The 15,014-nt window shown below is 34.7% G+C and overlaps 2 protein-coding genes across 2 annotated transcripts; both read right to left on the bottom strand.

Moving 5' to 3' along the window:
• Nucleotides 1–6,473: 6,473 nt before the first annotated feature.
• LOC11428777 (WAT1-related protein At4g30420) lies at nucleotides 6,474–9,273 on the bottom strand. Its single transcript, XM_003626658.4, has 7 exons — nucleotides 8,634–9,273; nucleotides 8,474–8,542; nucleotides 8,260–8,376; nucleotides 7,923–8,163; nucleotides 7,559–7,717; nucleotides 7,307–7,458; nucleotides 6,474–7,035 (listed from the first exon to the last, which is right to left on the bottom strand). Exons 1-7 carry the CDS (start codon nucleotides 8,816–8,818, stop codon nucleotides 6,834–6,836), a joined length of 1,125 nt encoding a protein of 374 aa, XP_003626706.2. The 5' UTR covers nucleotides 8,819–9,273; the 3' UTR covers nucleotides 6,474–6,833.
• A 3,075-nt stretch (nucleotides 9,274–12,348) lies between these two features.
• LOC120575788 (WAT1-related protein At4g30420) lies at nucleotides 12,349–14,340 on the bottom strand. The gene is made up of 7 exons (XM_039828581.1): nucleotides 14,108–14,340; nucleotides 13,940–14,008; nucleotides 13,596–13,712; nucleotides 13,270–13,510; nucleotides 13,022–13,180; nucleotides 12,769–12,920; nucleotides 12,349–12,670 (listed from the first exon to the last, which is right to left on the bottom strand). Exons 1-7 carry the CDS (start codon nucleotides 14,290–14,292, stop codon nucleotides 12,484–12,486), a joined length of 1,110 nt encoding a protein of 369 aa, XP_039684515.1. The 5' UTR covers nucleotides 14,293–14,340; the 3' UTR covers nucleotides 12,349–12,483.
• Nucleotides 14,341–15,014: the final 674 nt, after the last annotated feature.

Here is a 15,014-nt window from a genome sequence, read left to right as displayed (position 1 = left end):
CTGTTATATGTTTATTTTTTTTAATTCTATTTTTTATGTTTAATTGTTTTGTTTATATGTGTTTTTGTTTAAACCAAATTTATTTTTCTATTATTTCAGGTTCGTAAGACCCGCATGCTTAAACCGATTAATCATGGGGCGAAGATTCTCACTCTCGGACGCCCTAAAGGGAATGAGAATTGGTTTTGGGATGCGCTTCAGCAGAGCGGGCTACATGACTTGGTCTACTTGGGGTACTCCACCGTGCCTCATGCCCTGCTGCTTACTTTATGCGAGAGGTGGCATCCGGAGACCAGCATCTTCCACATGCCGATGGGGGAGATGACTGTGACATTGGATGATGTCGCATGTCTCATGCATCTTCCTATTGAGGGGCGGATGTTGGCCCATGGGAAGAAGATGCCCAAGCATGAGGGAGCGGCACTGCTGATGACGTATCTTGGTGTGGCCCAGCATGAGGCTGAGAAGATCTGCAACCAGGAGTACGGTGGGTACATTAGCTACCCCAGGCTGAGGGACTTCTATACCTCGTACCTTGGTAGGGCCAACGTATTGGCGGGTACGGAGGATCCTGAGGAGGTTGAGGAGCTGGAGAGGGTCAGGACATACTGCGTCCGATGTTACCTTCTGTACTTGGTCGGATGCTTGTTGTTTGGCGATAGAAGCAACAAGCGCATCGAACTGATATATTTGACGACCATGGCGGACGGCTACGCAGGGATGCGTAATTATTCCTGGGGAGCTATGACCCTCGCCTACCTATACGGCGAGTTAGCGGATGCATGTAGGCCTGGACACAGAGCGCTTGGGGGGAGTGTGACACTGCTCACTGTAAGAAAACTGAAATTTTATATTTATGTTAACTTTATTTTTTTGTGAACTTTTAATTTTTTGTTATATTTTTCCGTGCGTAATAATTTATAAATGTTATTTGTTTGGTTTGTGCAGGCATGGTTTTTGGCGCATTTTCCAGGGTTTTTCAGTGTTGATCTCAACACTGACTACCTGGAAAACTATCCGGTTGCAGCGAGGTGGAAGCTCCAGAAGGGTCATGGGGAGGGGATCACGTATCGGTCACTGCTCGATCGTATACAGTTAGATGATGTATGCTGGAGGCCGTACGAGGAGCACAGAGAGATTCAGGACTTCGAGGAGGTTTCCTGGTATTCTGGATGGATTATGTGCGGCGTCTGTAGGGTGTACCGTCACTTGCCCGAGAGGGTTTTGAGGCAGTACGGATACGTGCAGACCATCCCCAGACATCCGACTGATGTTAGGGACCTCCCCCCGCCTTCCATTGTGCAGATGTTCATCGACTTCCGCACTCACACGCTTAAGGCGGACGCTCGGGGTGAGCAGGCAGGAGAGGATACATGGCGGGTGGCGGATGGCTATGTCCTGTGGTACACTAGGGTGTCTCACCCTCAGATCTTGCCACCTATTCCAGGAGATCTTTCGAGGCCTGCAAATGAAGAGCAGATCATTGCAGAGCAGTGGCAGCGGTATGAGGCGAGAAGCTCGCCTGACACCTATGACATGGTTAGTGGCGCTGTTGCCTACGCTGATGCGCAGTTAGGCCAGGAGGAGGTCATGAGCATGACCCCACAGCAGTGGTATGAGGCCATGACCCATATGAGGGAGCAGATCGCGCCGATTTTGACCAGGAGGAGAGCCCAGAGGCCGAGGAGGAGGCTCCATCATCAGGATCAGGACCAGTAGTACTATTTTCCTTTTTTAGGACTTATTTTTTAGTTTTAATCTTTTGATGACATTGAGTTATGTATATATGTATATTTGTATATTTGTATATTTCTACTTTGATGACATTTTTTTAATTTCATGGGTTTTTTTTACTTTGTTTAATGTGCAAAAATAGGTTGCTTTAATGTGCAAATATAGGTTGCTTTATGAACATAAAACATAAAAATAAGTTGAGAGTAGGAAAAATAGGGATGAGAGAGAACTTGACAGAATATAATATAAGTGTCCCGTTGATTTGCTCGCAATTCGTGAAAGAAGAATTGGCGAAGATTTGAGAGAACTTGAGAACTTTGTGAAGTATGTTCAGTTTTCCTCGGCAGTTAACTACCGAGGTTTTCTACGACAGTTTTCTTCGGCAGTTAACTACCGAAATTTTCTCAAATCCGGCTGCAGTTAACTACCGAGGTTTACCTCGGTAGTTAACTGCCGAGGAACTTCTGCACTACAAAATCTGGCAGAATCTCCTCTCATCCATTATTGATCTTATCTTCCAAAATTTCTTCAAATGTCTCTCAAATTCTCTCTAACAAACACAACCAAATCCAACAAACTTTATTCAACAAAATCACAAGTAAGTAATTATAATGCTATTAACTTACATTTTAGTTGTTATAAATGTTATTATTTTTTAGTTTTTGAGTACATTTATTATTTTTTAGTAGATTTACATGTTATAATTAAATTTTAGGGTATATGTTAGTTGATTAATGTTGTTAAAATATTTGCATGATGTTTATGTTATATGATATAAATTTTTTTATTTTAGTAAGAGTATATGATTTATAATTTTAGGGTTATTTTTATGAATTTTAGAGTGTATGTATAATGTGTTTTTGATTGATTGTTTTTAGTTTCTTATTGTGTAGATTTAAAACAATGGCGGGGTGGATCGACGTTCATGCGCAATTCAACGGCGGAGAACCTCAGAGGTTGAAGGTTCGGTGCCTTGGTGTAACGTTAAGAGGTCTCAAGGATACACTGACTGAATTCAACCAAGGAGCCAACCCCAGAGACACAAGGATGGTGGAACACATTTGGTATAAACGTCCAACACTCGACGAGGGGAGAGTATCATTCAGTTGGGTGGAATTAACGAACGACGAAAACGTGACGACCATGTTTTGGGAGCACAGCATGTTCTAGTGGATCGATATGCGGATGAAGTTGCTTAGATCAACTGAAGATATCATCAAAAGTTTGATTCCGCCACAAGATCGTCATTAGTTAGGGTAAGGTGCATTCCAACTACAACAATTGTATTCCTTTGAATGAGGTAATTCAAACTTGTCAAACAACAGGACTCAAGCATTTCGCAAGCACCTCATGTTTCTCCTTTGAAAATATTAAATTTTTGTTATGCTGGTTTAGATGAAGGTATTAAGTGTCAAGGATTGAACCTCAATTCGGTGGCACTTGAATACCATCATCTAAAGCAAGCCTCACAAAAATTTATTATTTTCAAAGGGAAAACATGAGGTGTTTGGCGAAATGCTTGAGTCCTGTTGTTTTGCAGGTTTGAATTTATCCCATTCAAAGGTAACACAATTGTTGTGGTTGGAATGCACATTCCAACTGCAACAATTGTCTTACCCTGGATGGGGCAATTCAAACTTGTTAATCGGCAGGACTCCAGTATTCGATGAGCATCTTGGACAATGGTATTCAAGTGTCAAGGAATGCACCTCATTCTTTTGACACTTGAATACCATCGTTCAAGATGCTTATCGAATACTGGAGTTCTGCTGCTTAGCAAGTTTGAATTTGCCCCATTCAGGGGTAAGATGATTGTTGCAGCTGGAAGGTAAATTTCGGAATGTAATGTAAAATGCAATGTAATGTGATAACATATATTTTGTTTTGAATGGAACAATAATTATCTTATTTTGTTTTCAAATTTATTTATTCCAAATGCAATTTTATTCTAAATACCATAATGTCAAACAAAATGTGCGCGACACAAAAATAAAACATAAAAAAAATCCAAAACAATTAGGCATTAAAAGCCATTACATTCATTCTTCCTCGTCACACAAATCAATCGGCTTGTCCGCTACAGTCCCTGCGGTACCTTGTTTTGGTTGAGGACCAAAATAGCATGTCCTCCCGCTCCTCCTCAACCTCGAGTGATTGTACACCGGCACCTTCGAACCCTTCTTTTTTTCGAAACCATCGCAAACAATTCCATGCCATGTCATAGGTGACTTTTCTTTTTTCGTCTCATCATCGTGAACGTTACCCTGATTCTGATTCTGAGACATATCTACATTTAAAAAAATATGGCGATCAATTCAACCTACACTAACCTAAACTATCCTAACAATTCTAACCATTCTAACCTAAACTATCCTAACATATCATAAAATCAACAAATCAATATAATCGAACCTATATAATCGAAATTTAACAAAAAATAACATACAATTCGACCACAAAGCAACAATGCAATAGGATTCAAAAAACTTACTTGTTTTTGTGATTAAAATTGGCTTCTAATGGCTTCAAATGACTCAAAATCGCACCTTCAAAAATTAAAAACGCAACAATGGAGTTTTGGAAACTCCTATGAAGTTCTGATCTTATAACATTCTCCTCGGCAGTTAACTACCGAGGTTTTCCTCGGCACTTAACTGCCGCCGGTGTCCTAAAAACTTCGGCAGTTAACTGCCGCCGGTTCCTAAAAACCTCGGTAGCAAACTGCCGAAGGGCATTTTGGTATTTTACTCGTGTGGCACAACCAAACTATATGTGGGAACAACAATATTCTTTGTTTTTACTACAACTAAAATTAAATCTGTTGAAACAAGATAGTCGCTATTGTTTTTAAACTTTGTTTCATTGATAAAGGAAATCAAACAAAATAAAAAGAAATATGTGCATTAATAAATTACATAAATATCATATATCATTAAGAAAAAGTTTGATATAATCCCCTCAAAAAAAATTGATATGGCTTTCAACTTGATCAGATGCTTTAATCTTAAATTTGAATTCAACCATGTAAATGCAACAATTTTAAATATCTTAAAGGAGAGTTTTGTCATTCATTATGTTTCTATCCGACTCGAGAGATTAATCTCTGCAATCGCATGCAAAGATACCCGCACACTAAAAAAAATTTAAAAATATAAAAATAAATATAAAGAAAATAAAAACATCAATTTAATAAAGACCGGTGCTAGTCACACCAAAAAAAAAAAACAAGTTACACCCAAATTTATTTAAAATTTTACAATAATATCAAAATTGCCCTCTTCATGTAAATTTTTAAAAACCTATCTTTTATGATCATTTTGAACCCTTACCCCCTTTCATCCACAAATCACCATAGATGTGCAACTAATATCTGAATCAACATCTTTGTTATTGATCTGTACTATATTCATAAAGGTTAGTGAATTTCATGAATTTCATTTTCGATGAGTTTCTATTTGTTTATTGTTTGTTTTGGTATGAGATATGCCTGTCAATTTGATTTTAAGTGAGAGATTAGTGTAAATTAAGTTTACGTGTATGTATATAAAAGGGGTTAGTGTAGTTTACGTATGTAGGTTAATGTAAATTCAAGTTTACGTATGTTCAATTTAGGTTAGTGTAAATTCAGTTTACTTACATTCAATCTAGGTTAATGTAAATTAAGTTTACTTATGTTCAATTTAGGTTAATGTAAATTTAGTTTACGTATGTATATAAGAGGTTAGTATAAATTAAGTTTACTTGCGTTCAATCTAGGTTAATGTAAATTAAGTTTACTTATGTTCAATTTAGGTTAATGTAAATTAAGTTTACTTAGGTTCAATTTAGGTTAATGTAAATTCAGTTTACTTACGTTCAATCTAGGTTAATGTAAATTAAGTTTGTAAATTCAGTTTACTTACGTTCAATCTAGCTTAATATAAATTAAGTTTACTTATGTTCAATTTAGGTTAATGTAAATTAAGTTTACTTATGTTCAATTTACGTTAATGTAAATTTAGTTGATTTAAAATTTTTATTTTAGTTAAAGGGTATATTAGTCATTCTAGGGTGTAACTTGTTTTTTTGGGGTGTGACTAGCACCCATCTTTAATAAATTAATAATACAGTAGATTGAAGATCAATTTTCCTAAAAAAAAATAAACAAATAGGTATTCACTACGATGTGTAAGTCATACTAAAAAAACTTTCCTTCAAATGATAAATGTCAGGGGTATTAGAGAAGAAAGACAAATAATTTAATAAAAAATATCATTTTTTTTCTTCTTATGAGTCAATAATCTAGAAAGGACAACTAAATAAATAAAGTGTTTATTTGGATTCCCAATATATTATTTCCATTAAATAGAATCATATTTGAGGTGGGTTGGATATTAAACATGAGCATCTCTCTTTATTAAAATTTAGATCTTAATTCGTCATATCGAAAAGTGTAGCCTCTTCCATTAGACCAAACCTCCATTGATAAGAGACAAAATATTGAATTCATGACTCCTTATCACTTTTAGTTCTCTTCATTGCCAAGATACCAAATCACTTAATCGTGTATATCAAACACAAATTAAAAACTAGCACATTTAACTAAACATTGGGCAATTATGCATAAAGAGAATGAAGACGTCAAACGGATGAAATCTTTTAAAGGTGATTATTTTATCAAAAGAATGACTTTTATAAAAAATAAAAAAAAAGTGGTAACAAAATTGGCTCTATATTAATCCCATTATAGCTATGATGGATCATCTATAGCATATAAAAACAGCACAGCACCCACCAAAGTTCACCACCATATAACCAAAATCTTGCATAGTGTCCCACAAATTTCTCTAATAATTAAGAACTTATTATACATATACAAAAATAGTAAACAGTAACTTCAATCATGTACATATATTGCTCAGAAACTATATCAAGGAAATCAAAAATAGAAAAGCTATGGTGACATTCATTTATTGTAACAAATTTGACTAGATTATGTGGATAATCTCACCATTAAAATGTATGTATTAAGCTCTACAACTTATTAACATTATAAGGGGGATCGAATGCATTTTAATGTTTGGAGGATCCAAATCCCTCAATTAATAGAGTAATGTGGACTAAGCAGGTAACAGAGGTTCTTCCAAAACAGTTTCATAATATGTTTTTTCACAAGATTCATTTATAAAAAGATTCCCTTCCTCTGTCTCATTAATAATCATCAACTTTGGATCTGTCTTCTCTTTGACTTCAGCTACATCTTCAGCTTTACCCCAAAGTACAGTATACAAACCTATGATCACTCCAATTGCACCAATCAAGCTAACAATCATGAAACAAAATAATCATTTAGTTGGTTGAAATCTCATATTACTCTTTTTTTTTTTTTTTTTTTTGTCTAGTAGCCTAGTGGCTAAATCTCACACAATTAAATGTGGAGAAGTGGGGTGTCCGGGGTTCGAACCGCGGCCCCTGCATAAATTATGCAATGTCCCTACCAACTGAGCTAAGCTCACGGGGACGAAATCTCCTATTACTCTATTTGTGATAACAAGAATCTTGATTAATAATCAGAGCTTGAATATATCACTACCTTCCAATGTATATTTCCTCATGAAGCAACAAGATAGCAAATACAGTCACAATTAATGTGAAAAGAGGATTAAACATAGCAGAGAAGAGAGGTCCTCTCTTTGAAATGCACCATGCTTGAAGATAGAATGTTACTGCAGATCCCATGATTCCCTACAAAATGTAATTACTGCTAATTAGGCACTGATGATGTATTAATTTATTTATATATATACAAGTATAGTTGTATCATAATGAAAATTCATCCACATACTGCATATAAAATGCAACCAAATTGAAGCAAAGAATTGATCTTCCAAACATTTAGGTCTGATTCCACGAATAATGTGACTACTGTTGATTGAAATGTAGACATTAAACACATCCATGCTGTAAATGACAAGTAATTAGGATGGCTTGCATAAGCTGGAACCTGATGAAGGTATAACATGACAGAGGTTATATGATATATAAGTAAATAGAATAACTAGTTTTGATTACATTTATCTTATTAGAATAATATAGTTATTCTTATTCCTTAAAGCAATCACATAAGTGAGTTTGAATATTACATGTTGATCCAAAACCTTAACGCATATATATGATATGTGTTTTGATATTGAAATAACATACTATACCTGCAAAATGAGCCAAATTGACCAAGCAACACAGTTTCCTAAAAGACAAAGACATCCAAGCAACCAATTCTCATCATTACTAGAGAGTCTTGCCATGATTGACTTTGAAGTTATGTTCTCTGCATTTATTAGTAGCTTTGGACCCTTCAACAATGCAATAGATACTGCTCCACTTATACATATCACTGTCCCCACTATTTTGGCTATAGTTCTCATACTTCGAATATTTACTTTCTCCATTCTGTAATATAATAGTATTCAACTTCCAATAATTAAAAACACATTCGTTTAAATTTTGATTGAATAACAAATTAAATATTTTCACTTTAGTAATTACCCTACAAAGGCTGCTATTACAAATGTGACTGCTGGAACAAGGTTGGACATGGCACTTGCAACTGAAGCAGAAGCTAGAAATATACCCTCAAAAAATAAATTTTGATTCAATGTAATGCTGCAACATATATAGAGCCATGATAACACAAATCAATCTCAGGTACATGAGTGTAAATATGCGTTTATATTATTATTACTAGAGAATGGAAACTAACCCAATTAGTGAGGTTAAGAATAACAAAGAAAAACTCCTTAAATTTAAGGAATAAGAGCCAGAATTTCTCCTATCAAGAAACAAAAGAAATATTATTTTTAATTAATACACTTAATATTAATGAAGAAAATAATATAAATAAAGCAATGAAATAGAAGTACCCGGAAAAATAAGCAACAGGAGCAAGAAGAATGGTTGCAATAGCATGACGGTACACTACAAATATCCTAGGGCTCAAACCCTGCAAAAATACAATTCTTGTGCCAATACCCAAACCTGCATATATAAACTCTATCAACACCATAGCCATTATTGGAAGGTAGTACTCCATGTCTAAACATCCCATCTTTGCTTTCCAAATTATACACGATGCTTATGTTGTGTGAAGAGAAGAAGAAATTTATTATATATATTCTTTGTTCAATTTAAATATTACTAAAAAAAGTAACTTATTTAGTAATCTCAATTATATCATTCTTTTGGGTGCTAAACTCGGTAATAACCCGAGCTTTGCTTGGCGGAGTATTTGGACTTCGTGTCAGCTACTTTTACATGGTTCTAGGTGGACAATTGGACATGGGCAGCAGGTCAGCGTTATAAATGATCCATGGGTTCGAGGTGTTCACGGTAGCTGGATTCAATCCCCACAAAGCCAGGGTGTGCATAGTTTGTGTGTGTCTGATTTGATATCTAACGAGGAACGAGTTTGGGACATTAATAAGATTGAATCTCTGTTTTCAAATGATATGGTGCAAGCTATTCTCGACACACCACTGTTTGTGGAAGTTCAGAATGATAGAATAGTGTGGATGATGGAACGCAACGGGAGGTATACTGTTAAGACTGATTATAAACTGGCTATGATGGAGTTGTTACACACTGATCGGTTTCATTTGAAGGAGAATGACATAGGATCTGGAAGGTGAATTCCCCTCATAAAGCACGTAATTTATTATGGAGGATTTACAGGGGGTGTGTTCCGACGCGTCTCTTACTACGATCACGTCATGTACAATGTGAGGTGATTTGTCCTTGGTGTGATACGGCTGTTGAGGATGATTGGCATGCTTTTGTGGGTTGTATGGTGGTACGTGAAAGTTGGTATTGGGCATAACTCTCGTCCGTGCTGCATACGCGAGTTGGAAAGAGAGTAGTTTGGCAGATTTTGTTTTTGATATATGTTGTTCAGAAAGCCGAGACATTTCTGGTCGGGTGGCTTTACTTCACTGGAAAATTTGGGTTGCACGTAATGATATCATTTGGAATGACGCTCATCATACTTCAACAAGCATTGGAAGGACGGCACTAGATGCATGGCAGCAATGGCAAGAGGTTCATAAACATCCATCACCAGTGGTTGTGCAACACAGGCAAAATAGAGTCCAAGGTAACATCTCAATTTGGGAGAAACCAAGCGAGATGTGGTTGAAGTGTAATGTGGATGCAACGTTCCATGACCACAACCATCTAACATCTTTTGTGTGTTGTGTTAGAGATTTCCATGGTCAATTTATCCGGGCTCAAACAAAATGGCAACGGGCAAATATGACAGTTTTGGAGGGGGAGGCAGTAGCCTTACTCGATGCCATTCACTTTGCTAATGTGAATAGATGGGACCGGGTTATCTTCGAATCTGACTCTACTACTCTAGTGCAAGCTCTATCGTCTCCGGGTTATGGTGATTCGGTATTTTATGATATTGTTTCTAATATTATTTATCAGTTATCTTTACATTCCAACTTCAAGGTGAAGTTTGTTAGGAGACAAGCGAACATGGTTGCTCATACCTTAGCTAGGGCGTCCTGTTCTTGGGCTAATCACCGTATTTTTTATTCTTATCCTTCTTGTATTGAACATTGGTTGATTAATGATAATAATTAACTTTGTTTTGGTCAAAAAAAATTATATCATTCTTTTTTTTTGTTGACCAACCAAATATACTCAGTTTATTATTATTATCGTGGATCAGGTTGCTATTTATAAACAACACGTTTGAGATGAGAATATATTATTTTATTAAGTCAAAAATATGAATTGCAATAACTTAGGGAATGTCACGATGATTTCCATCGTGCATGTTTTTTATTATACCACTAGAGTATTTTTGTTTATCTTCCACATGATTTGGGATCAATGCACATTGCACTTGTTCACACCTGCGATCGATCATATTCATAGTGATGAAAGCTTGAAGTCAATGAAGACCAAATTAAAATTAATGTCACATATTGCGTATTTTGATTTTTTTATTAAAAAGTAAATCTTAAATAAAAATTTAGTTTTGTTTACTTGTTTTAATTTTATTACTTGAGTAATTCAAGTCTTTTGTTAATCTGTAATATTGTTATAAGATCAATAGAACTATCACCTTTGATTGTATAACTTCCCCACACCAATGCTAATAACTCTCCCTTTAGAACCAGGAAATATTCAATTACTGTAAGAAAGATGTAGTAGTATATAACACTATCCGAACAGATAACATGCGAATTTCCGAGACTACTCCAACCATCATCACTCGCAGTTGGCTTCCCGCACAAATAATGGTCTCCTCGATTTAATTTTCCAAAACCACCGGCCATATATACGTTCACATTGTTGTCAAAATCCTGACTTAAATCCTAAAATCCAGGATTTTGTGACTTTCTTCACCTTCAATGACTTAAATCCCAAAATGAAAAGAGAATGAATTGATGCATTGATTGAATTAATCTAGGATTAATCTAGCTACTATGTAGCTAACTAGAATATAATTAAGCTATACATTGTAATTACTCCTCAATCTAAGCCCTAAAAATCTCCAAGAGGTCTAGCTTGGCAATGCACCTAAAGCCTTAGTTAGAATATCTGTTAATAGAAGGAGATTTGAGGCAACCTCATCAGTCCTCCTAGCAACTTCTTATGATTGGAGGCAATATGCAAAGAATTTTGACTATCAGAATATAGTGCTGGATTTTAGTGCATTTCAATTGAAAATCTGTAAGTAGATAGATAACTAAGCCATTAAAGTTCAGATGTGGCTGCAGCTAATGCCCTATACTCGGCTTCTGAGGAGGATTTTGAAACTGTTTGTTGCTTCTTTGATTTCCAACAAATCAAAGCAATATCCTGTGATAGTATCTGATAAACCACCCCTATCTACATCACTAAATCCAAGTATATCGAGTGAAGAGCTACGAGAAAAGAACAAACTAGGGAAGTGTGCTGAGGTTGGTGAATCTAGAAATTGACTGACTTGTTGCACAAGGAATATTATATCTGGCCTTATGGATGTCAAATAACTTGCCAACAAAGGCTCAATATATTCTTCAGTATCATCATTGTGTAATCCTTGAATAGGATCTATTGGGAAAACTGGATGGCTTGAAGACCAAGTTATTTGTCTTAGTTAATAAATATAGAAAATACTGTCTTTGACACAAAGTGATATCTTGTTCTGAATGTACAGTTTCTGTTCCTAGGAAGAATTTTAAAAATCCAAAGTCCTTGATCTCAAAATCATCTTGAAATTTTCCTTTGGTTGCTTCAAATTCCCCACTAAATTGTTTCCTGTGAGAACTCACTCTATCATCAACATAGACTAAGAGTGGTGTAAAAGATGAAGCTAGTTTATTAGTGAAGAGTGTAAGACTGTAAGGTCAGATTGACCGTGAGTGTAGCCTATTGTATAGAGAAATTGATACAATTTTTCATTCTTTAAATTTAACACAGTTTTTTCAATCAACAGTGTAATATATATTCATCAGCTAAAAAATTTATAATTTACCTTTCTTGAAGATTCATTTTAAAAATTTCATTTGTCTCATAATTAACCATTGATTATGCTCTTAAGTTTGTATTTCTCTCACAATAAATGAATACATAAATGACAAAGAGTAAAAAAGTAACTTCAACTGTTATTCTCTTCAGCTATATCATGGAAAGCAAACATAAAAAAGATACAGTGATGATGACATTAATTTTAATTAAGCTAAAAAATTATGGAATGACATTCATTGATTCCTTTTTCAATCAACGTTGTAATGTAGATTCATCTGCTAAAAGAGTTTCTTTCAAATCGGTTATCAAAATTTTCACTTCCTCTGTCTGAGTAACCATAGATTTTGGATCTATCTTCTGTTTGACATGGACTACATCTTCCGCTTTACCCCAAAGCACGACATACAAGCCAATGATCACTCCAATTGCGCCTATCAAGCTAACTCACATGAAGCATAAGCATCAGTTAATTAGATTAATAATTTAAGTTGTAAATGTTCAAATTAATCTTTATTTTTAGAACATAAATATTAGTACCTTCCAATGTATATTTCCTCATGAAGCAACAAGACAGCCAATATAGTCACAAGAATTGTTAAGAGAGGACTAAACACTGCAGAGAAGAGAGGTCCTCTCTTTGTAATGCACCATGCTTGGAGACAAAATACAAATGCAGACCCCATAATTCCCTGCAAAATGTATTTATTTATTACAAATTAGGCCACTCAATGTGTATTAATTAATAATATATACAAGTATTGTTGTATCATCATGGAAAATATGGGCATACTGCATATAAAGCGCAACCAAATTGAAGTAGAGAATTAATTTTCCATGCATTAAGGTCTGGCTCTAAGAATAGTGTGACTAATGCTGATTGTAATGTTGCCATGAAACACATCCATGCTGAAAGTGATAAATAATTGGGATGACTTGCATAAGCTGGAACCTGAAGAAGAAGAAGATATAAGAGGGGTCAGGTTACATGACTATTGAAGAATATATAAGCTAGCGATGCTTATCGACATAAATAAATACCTGCAAAATGAGCCAAAGTGACCAGGCAACACTACTTCCCAAAAGATACACACATCCAAGCAACCAACTATCATCACTACCGGAGGTTATGGCCATGATAGATTTTGTAGGTAGTATGTTTTCTGCATTTAGTAGCTTTGGACCCTTCAACAATGCTATAGACAATGCTCCACAAACACATATTAATGTCCCTACTATTTTGGCTATAGTTCTCAAACTTCGAATGTTGACTTTCTCCATTCTGTAATATATATAGTATTCAGTTTCAAATTAATTGCAACATATTGGTTTCAATTTTAAGATAGAGGGAAAAGAGTAATTAGTACCTTGCAAGGACTGCTATAACAAATGTGACTGCAGGAATAAGATTGGTCATGGCACTTGCAATTGAAGAAGAAGATAGATATAGACCCTCAAAATATAGATTTTGAGTCAATGTAACGCTGCATCATATTCCAATAAGAACAAATTAATTATCTCTAAAGTATTCTGTTGGAACTGAATTAAAATTAGTCATATATTTTGGATGTGATTAGCAAGCAATATACTTAGTTGAATTGGGTAATAGTTTAACTTCTGTAATCTCATCTAAGACGACCGTAAAGTATGGTCATTAGTATCACTGTTATTAATAAAAATGAGGCATATCGTTTAGAAGATGGAAACATACCCAATTAGTGAGGTCATGAAAATCAAGGAAAAACTCCTTAAATTTAAGGAATAAGAGGCAGAGTTTCTCCTACAAAAAAAAAGAATGAATACACTTGAGATAAGAGGAATAATAACAAAGAATGAAATGGTGATAGTAAAGCATATATATATATATATATATACGTACCCAGAGAAATAAGCAATGGGAGCAAGAAAAATGGTTGCAAAAGCACTACGGTATACTACAAATACGTTGGGACTCATACCCTCCAAAAGGGTGACTCTTATGCCAAGATTCATACCTGCATATATAAACTGTATCAATACCATAACCATTATTGGCATATAATACTCCATGTCTAAACATCCCATCTTTGCTTTCCAAAACACGTTGCTCAAAGTTTTTTTTTGGGTGAATATAAAGAGATATGGTAAACCTTATTTATATATACAATCCTAGGCTTTTTTATTATTATTTTTTGTTGAAGTAAACTAAAGTTCTTATGCTCTCCAAACACGATTGCACGTTTATTTATTTTTATTTTTTATTAAATGTTTTAATTATGTATTTTGGATTATTATGATATTAATATGATGTTTTGACGGCCTCTCAATTGTGATTAATCTTCAGGCGCATATAAGGTGAGTAGTATTGTTTAAGGGTTCAAGTTGCTTACCATTTGGATCAAATGTATGTAGTGAAAAGTCATTTAACGATGGTAGACCAATTTGTTTTTGAACAGACATGTGATATTGTTCAATCATAGATAATAATAAAGCAAGTTTAGTGTTTTGGCAAGTTTGTCATTTGTCATCTTTTAAGAACAACCTTCCTTCATACTCTTTCTAAATTATTTCTTAATAAGGAAACTTTTGTATTTTATGAGATTATTTGTATTTTTTATTTATAATTTTTGGTAATTGTACTTAGACTTTTCAACTCATTCATCTTTTGATTTCACCATTTTCTAAAAATACTTTTCGACTGCCGCTTCAGCTTTTGTTCTTCTACCCTTGAACTATTTTACTAATTCCCAACAACTCTCATCTAAATTGTTTCATTTATATTCTTTTCTGTTCCTCTTCTCACATAA

The sequence above is a fragment of the Medicago truncatula genome, chromosome 8 (genome assembly GCF_003473485.1).
Source record: "Medicago truncatula cultivar Jemalong A17 chromosome 8, MtrunA17r5.0-ANR, whole genome shotgun sequence".
Taxonomy (NCBI): domain Eukaryota; kingdom Viridiplantae; phylum Streptophyta; class Magnoliopsida; order Fabales; family Fabaceae; genus Medicago; species Medicago truncatula.
This window is presented reverse-complemented; position numbering and strand designations above follow the sequence as displayed.